The 10,518-nt window shown below is 36.8% G+C and overlaps 1 protein-coding gene across 2 annotated transcripts in view; it reads right to left on the bottom strand.

Annotated features, from left to right (window-relative positions):
- Window positions 1–697: 697 nt before the first annotated feature.
- LOC107037343 (homeobox protein prospero) overlaps window positions 698–10,518 on the bottom strand; it is a 31,533-nt gene continuing 21,712 nt past the window's right edge. The window contains exons 4-5 of one of the 2 annotated variants that reach the window (XM_015255854.1): window positions 3,977–4,136; window positions 698–2,839 (exon numbers count right to left, since the gene is read on the bottom strand). In XM_015255854.1, coding sequence (XP_015111340.1) covers window positions 2,660–2,839; window positions 3,977–4,136 — 340 coding nt within the window. In that variant the 3' untranslated portion in view covers window positions 698–2,659. The remainder of the gene's footprint in view (window positions 2,840–3,976; window positions 4,137–10,518) is intronic. The other variant, XM_015255855.1, reaches the window with a different exon arrangement.

The following is a 10,518-nucleotide window of genomic DNA, read 5'->3' as shown; positions in this document are numbered from 1 at the left end:
AAAATGGACAATTTCACGGCTTCATAATGCTGAAGTGGCGCGGGATTAGGAGGGGGGAGAGGGCTCGTTAGTAAAAATAATTGAAAAAAGTCATTTGTCGGTCGTAAGTCTGGAATTAATGAAAAAAATATTTTTACTGTTTCATGAAATATTCGGGAAATGATGAATAAAATCGTAATTAGTGATTCGTGACCTCATACTGATAAACACGAGGAGTTGCAGAAACTTAAATGACTCAATTTCACAATTAAAATTGAATCAATTCATCAAAAATAATTGAAACAAGTAATTCGTCAATTGCAAGTCCCAAAGAAATGAAAAAAAAATTTATTCGTGAATTTTATTCGTGAAATAATAAATAGTGAAGTAAATAAAATAATAGTGAAGTAAATAATGTAATAAATGGTTAAATCAATCAATTAAATGTTGAATCATGTCCCCATGTTGATAAACATGAGAAGACAATAATTGCAGAACCTAAATGAGTGAATTTCACAATTAAAATTGAATCAATTCAACAAATGACGTGACATTTTCACTCCTCAAAAATTGTTAAATTTCTCGTGTTCATACTACCGAACTGGCGTGGGATTAGGATAAGGAAGGGTTCGTAATAAAAAAAATCGTCAGTCATAAGTCCCAAATAAATGAAAAAAAAGATCATTTTACTGTCTCATTTTATTCGTGAAATAAATAAAATAATAATTGGTTAAATCATTCAATAAAATAGTGATTCGTGACTAGGTTAAGACTCACCGTTAATTAGCGAAAGTAATAGTGTGTAATTGGGTGAATGGTATACCCCACATCAATAAAGAGGAAAAGGAAACCAATTGCAGAAACTTAAACGCCTAAATTTTCACAATTAAAAGTAAATCAATTAATAAACGATAATCAAAGCGAGAGAGAGAGAAAATAATAAGAACATAATAATTAATTGATCATAATTATTAATCAGAATATTTATCCACATGACGTTATAATAACCATAAAAATACGTTATTTATAATAAAAAATAATTATAATACTACAGGATATGCAAAACACAAATGTAATAATTCATAAAAAGTATAATTTAATTATGAGGATTTAAATACCTCCCACCCAGCTTCACAATCCCCCATAATTCTCGTACTCTTCTCTATTATTTTTCCTCGTTAATTAAATAATGCAGTTTGTTCATTTATCAACAGGGTGTTACATCAACGTGACAAAAAAAAATAAAGGACTAAACCACGCATAATAGAATCAGGGGGAAGTGCTTGGCAATTCCCCGAAAATAATGAATAAGAGAAAATTCCGCGTTTTGTCTCTTAACATTTGTTACTGTGTACTTTATAATGCATTGTATCTCGTGCCCATGTGAGTGTTCAATGTATAACTATCCCTCAATAATTGTTGTCATCCCACTATAACCCACGCCTATTTGTCCCCTTAATTATTCCTTCGCGCTATTAACTCTCACAATCTCATCCCTCAGACTAGTCTAACACCATCCAACTGCTATTCGTTATTCATAACGACTGAATTATCATCAATAAAAATGTACATTAATTTCGAAATTAATGGTACAATCATTCACTCGGTTTGTCAATTATTCATTTAAAAATTAAAAACTCATTAATCTCTAAAAATACTATTTACACATCTTAAATATCTAGAGTCCGAATTGAATCCCCAGGATGCATCGTTGATTGGCCGAATAATCGCCAGTCTTCATACGCACAGCCAGTTTGATGAGAATCAATTATTTAGTCAATCGATCCCTGCTGTTTTCCACAGGTATTCAATTTAATTTATCCCCACCAAAACGACGTGGAACTAAGCAACAGGGTGATCAGTTTCAGGTCGTTAATTATTTTTTTCACAGTTAACGAATTCAAGGGATCAATCATCGGTCGTTTGTTCTGTACAGAAGTGAGCAATGATGGACTCCTTGAATTTTTCTCATTTTTTTTTTCATTCAATTATCTCTCTCTCTCTCTCTAATTTGAAAAAAAGTATCAACGAGGCAATCTCGAGGCTCGAACTCCAGAATTTCTTTGGACCAAAACTTGACTCTGGTTAATTAATGAACGTGGTAAGGAACATTACATGATAATCAGTGAATTGTTAAATAAAGTACCGAGGTGGCTATCATAGTTATCTCTGCTAAACGTCATTCTCAATTTATTTGTCTTGATTTTACTCGATGATGGATAATGGCGCGCGAAGGAATCTACTTCGTGCACATGTTGATTCAAATATATTATATTCCCTGATAAATAATTTATTAATTGATACTGGAAATAATCCCTCACTCATCGAATTAATGTACGTCGATCCTCATTCTCCTTTGACCTTTTTATTTTTTGATGCATTTTAGGGTTCATGCGTTTATCATAAAAATTCTTTCTCATGCTTCCTTCAATTTTCGCCTACTTCTCTCACGATATGTTACTAAAGGGATACCTGGATAAGGTCCATCGTCGAATGGCCACTTTCCGTAGCAAACTCCGCCATATCGCGATGAATACATTCTCTTTTAAATTAGTTTTTTTTCATTTTCATAATTTTCATTGCTTTTTGGTATGACTTTTGTCCTCATTTAATTGTAAGGTCTAAGGTATCTTTTTAATTCACCGGGCTACCACGCGGAGCAACGCAGCGCTGGCCTGGTTCACTCGAGTTGTTCCAGGAAATTGGGGCTCTTGAAGTACTCAGGTACTGGATCATCGAGCCTCGATATCACCTTGTAAATTGCTTTCTTCCAAGACTGTTCCGAGTCTTTACCACCCTGGATTGCTTTGAAAAATTCCTTTAACGTTTGTTCTACCACGTACCTGAAGTTACCGGGTACCTGTAATTTCAAGCCATTGATTAGGTATTTGCGGTGCGGTGGAGGAAAAAAAAAATTAGTTTGTGTTGTTTTTAAATCATAATTCATAATTTTATGCGGGGGGAGGAAACCCCGTCGTTGGGAGTTTCAGGTGCTGAGATTTTCTCGCTTTGTACATTGGTGAAAATTTTTGGGGGATTTAGGGAGAAAGTTTATTCGAGCATTATTCGAAGAAAATTAATAGGGATTAGGGATATTCAGGTAAATGTATTCACGGATTTTTAATTTATTGAGGTGAATTGGTACTGAATATTCTAGGTGAATAAGGGGATTCGCATCGTCTTGCTGTTGAAAAATGCAGAATTGCAGTGGATTTTGATTCAATTATGGAATTTCATTGATTTCTTCCTCTTAAAATCGAATTAAATGTCATTGTCCTTAAAATTTTATGGAAATTTAAGGAAAACTGGAAATTTCGGTTCGATGATCCTATGAAAATGAATAAGAAATCACGAAAGTTCAGGTAAACTTTTTCCTGAATTGTCAGTATATTGAAATTTCAAGTAAATTAATGAATTTTCGTCAAAATCTGAAATTTCGTGATTTTCTCCCCTTAAATCGAATTAATTGACAGTCTCCTTCAAATTACTCGTCCATGAAATTTTATTTTTGTTCGCTTTCATAGTCCTACTGAAATTGCAAGGAGTTTCGTAATTGAAAATTCAAAATTTTATAAAAAAATTCATGAAACCTGTGAATTTCAGTTCAATAATTCCCCAAAAATTAATTTCAAAAAATACAAAAATTCAAGTAAATTTATTGAATCATCAATATATTAAAATATCAACATAATTTTATACTGAAAATTCACGTAAATGACTGAAATTCTGATCGTCTCGCTGTCAAAAAATTTAGAATTCCATTGAATATTCATTAAAATCCCAAATTTCATGACTTTCTCCCCCCAAAACTTCCCCTTTTTCTACCAATGTACAAGTTCCTCCGGCTCAATCATAATGCAAATGAATAGATCCATCAATTTAATGTGCCTTAATTTAATTCGCAAATACTAATAATTGTTGAGCGTAATTAATCGCAACTGAAGCAATTCAAATAACCAATAAATAAAATAGTGTGCGTGTTCGTATATTTGCGCACCTGTGGACCCCATACCTCAATGTGGTTGTTACGATTGTAGTGGAGGTTCAATACTCGGTATATTTCCGAGTCACCGCCCACCCTCAGATCCTCAGCATTTTTAACACCTTCCGAGACAGCCTGTCTCGCGTATTTCTCCATTTGAATGTAATAGAATTCCCTGCAACACAAATAAGTACAGAATATCCATTAAATACCGGGCAATTAGTAGTTGACTTGTTCAATCGTCTTTCAGCCCCGCAACAGTTCCCTCGATTCATAAGAAGACTTTCCCATCTCACTTGGAATGAAAAAAAAAGTAAACAAATCATTTCTGAGCTTCTCGCTATGTTTACATCCATTAATTAGTGGAGTTGAACATGACTCGCTAATTGCTGGGTAATTTACTTATACCGTGGACGCAAAAGGGGTGAAAAAAACAAGGATGATGACGGGGCTGTGGAAACTAGGGGAGTGAAACATTTTATTACGATTGACAGTTGTTAAAGAACAATAAATTGAAAAGTCGATTTTGACTATTGGCCAGTTTTTTGTGAATATCTCGGAACTTACGGGAGATAGCTAAATTTTTATTAAGACCTTTTTTGTAGCACTCAATTTTCTCTACAAAAAAGGTTGTTACGAAAATTGCGTTATCTCCTTTAGATTGGGAGATATTCTTCAAAAACTCAACTAAGAGATAAGTCGACTAAAACCGCTTTACTACTTCGCTACTGAATTGATAATTCGATGAATTTGGGAATTGCAACTAAAATTGCGGAGAAATTGTGTGCAATTGTGTAATTTAATTTCATTACATTTTTTTATTTTTTTATTCCATCATTTACGGGCAATTGAGGCTAAAGTAAAGTTCAAACTTAATTTTTTTTTTTTTCAATAAAAAAAGGTGGAAAAATTATGAATTGGAGACGATTTTCCAATCATAGAGGGTAGAGTTTCATCTTGGAAAAGAACTTTTACGTTTTTCGAGAAAAAAAACTTCAAAAATACTAATTTCGTCATTTTTTTCTCGAAAAATGAAAAAGTTTTTCCCGGAGTGAACTCCCCTGAAGATCCCTGAAAGTTGGAAGTAAAGATTTTTTTCCCGGCTGAATCCCACTCGAAAATTCATTAAAAAATCTCCAATTTCTGGATTCACCCCCTCAACAAGACAATCGTCGCCCATCACCAGCCGAAGAGTTGAAAAAAATGAGGTGAACAACGGCAGAAAAGAGCCAATTAAGAAATCCCAAGTATATCCATCGAACGTGAAGATATCTCAATGAAAAAAACGTATAGTACGATAGTCTCCTGGATCCATCGAACCGTCATAACCCCTCAACGGGGCGTCACCTGCCCTCCATAATCCTTACCCAACCATCCATCAGCCTTCGCTGGCATTGAAGCCTCGCGTCGTATCTCACTGAGAATATCTCTGTCAAGTGCCTAATTAAAAAACAGACACCCGTAGACAGAAGACTGAACGATAACGTATGACACCAAACTGCATTTCCACTGCATGCGTGTGAAAATTCATTCTCACTTATGGCTCAATCCCCTGGATACTCCTTTTTACCGCGGCATAATGGGCCTGCTAAGAGGGGCGGAGACGCGGCCAAGTTAGCGTTGACGAAGAGAATTTTTATGAAACGAGGAAGAGAGCAGCGGTGGAGTGCTTGAATTGCCACTCTTCGATGGCAAAGTAGGTGGGAGAGCGAGAATATTCCATACAGAGACACGTGGAAGCGGAAAGAAACGAGAGGAGCAGATTCTGCGAAAGGGCGCGAGGGTGCAGAAACGACGGTTTTTTTTTTAATGAAGAGGTGATAATTCCGCTTGCTCATTGTCGTTATTGTATAATTAGGATAATAATGAGGGGAGGGTGGGGGAGAGTGGCCTGCGCGGGCTTCTCTTGGTGACTCTTCATTATCTTGAGCCGTGAAAGGGTAATGCGACGGTAATTACCGGGGAATTGAATTTATTCGGGATTTCGGTGACTTCGGTGATTTGGGGACTTGAGGGAATTGATGGGAGCTGTTTTTTGGATTGATGATGATTCCACGGAATTTTGGGGATCGGCGAGGATTTTTTAGAATTTATTTTGATTATTTTCAATGTCAAATTTGTCAATTCAATTGCGGGAACAAAGTTCTAAAATGATTATGAAGTTTCAGTGTTATTCAAAGGACATCATGCATAGCATTATCATTTTTTAAATATTTTTTGTTTGTAAATTATTTATAGAAAATGCTCGCGATTTCCGGAAATTGGAATTTTTTAATTATTTCATCGATTTTTCTGCGAGAGTGAACTTTCTATTTTCTTGAGATTTTTAAAATGTTTTCTAACAGTTCAATATCGTGTCCGGAGACACGGAGACTTGGATATCCTTAAAAATGGATTTTTCAAATGACAAGTGATTTAATTTGAGAAAATTTTAGTTTTTTGAATGAATTGAAAGAACATTTTGCGGTTTTCTATGAAATTCTATAAAAATCGACATTTTTTATTATTCTAATGGGAAACAAAGAAAAATTAACGTAAATAAAAGAGTCTAGTGAATAACAATCGCAAACTTTAATCACGAACATTTTTTCTAAATTTTTCTTTTTATATTTGAAAAAAAAATCTGTTTGTGGAGAAAATTCTCAAAAAAGGATTTTAAATTACTTCAGTGAAAAACAGTACAAATTTCCAGAAGGAAACAAGTCTAGAAAATAATCATCACCAAAAAAACGTTGACTGATTTTTTCCTCAAGATTCATGATTTTTTTTTACTTTTCAATGATAATAATCAATATTCAAAGTCGATACGGATTTCAGGAAATTTCAAACACTTGCAATAATTTCGTCGTCATTTGTAAAAAAAGTCCGATTTTTTTTTATTAAAAAAAATTCCCATTCTCCCGAAAATGATAAATCCATTAAATAATAATAAATAATAAATGTCGAAATCAGTCGACATTTTTTTGGTTATTATTAACCAACTAACTGAACGAATGTCGCTATGATTTTTTTTACTTTTCAATGATAATAATCAATATTCAGAGTCGATATGAATCACAAAAAATGTTAAACTGCTGCAATAATTTCGTCGTTATTAAAAAAAAAATCACAAACGTTTTTTCTTCATAAAAAAAACCTCTCCTTCTCATTTCCCAAACCCCCTAAAAACTTCCATACGCAAACGCCTCTAGAAACGACCAAAACCCCCCAAAAAACTGCAGACTGATTTTTTGACTCCAAAACGAAAGTCCCCGTTATTAGCATTTTGACCTCAAGAGTCGGGTAAAGAATCCACCCAAAGGGGTCCCTTTGAGAAAAGGAGTTGAGGAAGAAAAAACACGTTCAAAGGTTTCTCGCCTTACTCGTTCTCTACCCTAAGCCCCAGACTCATTCAAAGATTCCCATCGTTCCTTGAGCTGTTGCCCCCCGCCCCTCTCCCTTTTAACGGTTATTCCAAGTCAACCGACCGCCGACAATAACCCCCAGCCCCTTCTACTTAAAAACGTTCTCATCGTTCGTTCTCCGAGACACACGGGTCCTGTCGACAATGAAAGGACCGAATAAAACCGCCTTGACCCTGAAAATAGGGGTCGCCGAATCTTGTGGCTTTCTTACGAACGGAATAAACTTTCCCACAGTTGGCTCAAGGGGTGCCCCGCGAGAGAAAATATATTCCGAGTCGCAAAGTCCCACACATGGGTGGAGTCGACTCTCAACATTTTCTGCAACTCATCCGCCCCTTTCCCCTTTTCCCTCCCCGTGAGCCATCGTTAATTAGAAAATTAGGTGCTGAAGGATTTAATTAAGATCAAACGCCCATTGAATTTGACGACCCGCAACGTCGCGATAATAAAACCCGAACCTTGTGGTTAAGTTGTTTCACTTTGAGTGAGAGAAAATGAAAAATACGCGCGCAAGAGTGCGAGTGAAGATGTGGATGCCTAACGAGTGCGAATCACTGCCACTTTTGCCGCACTCCTCACACCCGGGCGTTTTCTTTATTTCAACGGTGTGCGTCGTCGCTCGTTTGCCCGTCAAACCGTGAGGAGTACATTCATGTGGCGCGTTGGGAAGAAAAGAAAGCGGAAATGAAATAAAAAAAACGAAAAAAGATGAAACAAAATGGGAGAGTGCGAGTTGTCGCTGGGTGTTTTGGTGAAAGAAGCGGTTGGAAATTTTTACGCGTGTGCCCTGAACGAACGCCCCTTCTTAATTAGTATTTTACACTTTAACACCGTTCTTGAAATCCCCACTCCCGGGCTCCCTTGTTTACCGTGTCAACGCGTGCCGGGGTAATGTCGGGGTTTAGCGAATCGCTGGAGTTGCAAAATTTGGGATTCGGAATTGGAAATTTTTGGAAGTTCATTTGTTTTTGCTTTTTGTGGTGGGAGTGGGGGAGTTTTTAATTGCTGAACTGGTGAATTAGTGAGAGAGTTTGGTATTTTTAAAATAATTAATGGTATTTTGAAAATTTTCCACTGAAATTTCAAGTGACAATCTTTCAATCCATTAAAAATTGAATTGTACATGATGTTCAATTTTCACAATAAGTTTGGAAATTCAAGCGTTCATCGAAAAATCAATGATTGTTTAACATGAAAAACCGAACTTTCGTGAATTTTCAAGATGAGTAAGAAATTTAGTCAACGTTTTCATTTGAAATTGAATCCAAACTCACGACATTGAAAATTCAGATGACATTGTGACTGAAATTTCAAGAAATTTCTAACAGTGTAAAAAATTCCTTTAAAATCAAAACTCAATTTCAATATTTCAAGATTCAATTTCAGATGAAAACGTTCACTAAATAACAAATTTAATGAACGTTTTCATTTGAAATTGAATCCGAACTCACGACATTGAAAATTCAGATGACATTGTAACTGAAATTTCAAGAAATTTCTAACAGTGTAAAAAATTCCTTTAAAATCAAAACTCTCCTAAATTATCCGCCAACCCCACCTCTCGAACCAATTTCCTGCCATTTCCACCAGAGATAACCCACTCCCAAGCCCGAATAATGAATCAATTCACCTTAATTCAATCCCTCGCCAACAGCCGACAAAAAACTCCTTTCGCATTATTTTTTGTCTTACTCTTTGCACTCGAGTATAAGCGGCTTCCGTAGGACAATTGCTCGGCGATTAGAAGTATAGAAAGTATACGCGGCAGATGTGCAGTCGACAATGAAAAAGAATCTACAAGGGGGGAGCGGGGGGACTTCGCCCCCTCTGGCAACCAACGACGTACGAAAATGAGGGTGATGGAGGGAATATACCGCACGAGGGGGGGGCTCCTGCAGCCGGGGCTGAGTGAAAGACGCGAGGGGGGCGCCCCCATGCAAAAGAGTATACACAGACCACAGTTCACCGTGTTAAGCATGAGAGAAGGAGACAAAAAGACGACGGGCGAACGACGTTGGCAAAAAAGAGAAGGGGGCGCCCTGGCGAAAGAGAAAAATGTGCAAGCGGAGAGAGGGGGGAACAAGAGAGTCCGCGTGCCGCACGCGCCAATCTTGCACAATGAACGCACTTGGTTCGTGTCCCATGTCTATGAGATTCTCCCTCCCCCCCCCCTTTGGTGTGCCCCTTCACCCCACCTCGAGAGTTGCATCTGGTAGCCTCAAAGCTTTTCGTACATTTTTTTATTTCATTTCTTCATGCGGTACAATCTCAACCCCTGATTATACCGCATCTGTCTCTGGAATAATTTTTTCATTTTTCTGAATTATCCTGTGAAGAGGATGAGGATGTAAGAATTTTTTGAAATGATTTTTTCGCGTGAATGTTTGGGGATTATTCGGGGCAAGTGGTGGGGATTGAGACAGTTTTGTTGGTTTTTTTGAGACATTTGTGGAGGTGGGTTTGTCCTGGATTTTGTTTTGTAAGGGAAACGCCGCAGCGCGTCGTTTTTTAAAAATTTAATTAGCAGCGATTGGATAACAGGAAAAATTGGAGGAAATTTGATTTTTTCAGTTGAAGTGTCTTTTTAGAACATCATAATTCCGGAAATTAATGAAGAAAATGAATTTTTTTTAACGGATGAATCATTTTGTCCCGCGTTACATGAATTGCCCGTTGCGTGACGTTGCCGGACACTCGCTGAACGCGCTCGGGCTGGGGAGAGTGAATTCGGCAACGCTGGGGGCTAAGTAACGCGCCAGTGCATCACCGCAGAGGCAATCCAGTCGCACGGTCGCGTATGATGACCAGACTAGGGTTAAAGTAGTGTAAACACAACTTAAATTTTGAAAATGAAAATCTGGAATAAATTCTAAACGGAAGTTGCTATGAATAAAAACAACCTCTAGAGTTTGAGCTCAATTGGCAATTTTAAATTCATTTTTCCTCACTACTTCAATCAACTGTCTTCTCGTAACGCGTCTTAATGTCTCCTGCATTGAGAAAAAAATATCTTGAACTATGAAAGTGGCAAATGTCTTGTCCACCAAAAACGTTTCATTTCAAGAAGTTCAAAATTTCAGTCATCACGAAGTTTTTTGTCGAACCTCCTCTTTTTTCGAGAATTAAAAATAAATTTTAAGGCTTTGATCGCTC

The sequence above is a fragment of the Diachasma alloeum genome, unplaced genomic scaffold (assembly GCF_001412515.2).
Source record: "Diachasma alloeum isolate Michigan unplaced genomic scaffold, Dall2.0 Dall_scaffold_00217, whole genome shotgun sequence".
NCBI classification, from domain to species: Eukaryota; Metazoa; Arthropoda; class Insecta; order Hymenoptera; family Braconidae; genus Diachasma; species Diachasma alloeum.
Note: the sequence above shows the minus strand (reverse complement) of the source record. Positions and strands in the feature narration are given on the sequence as shown.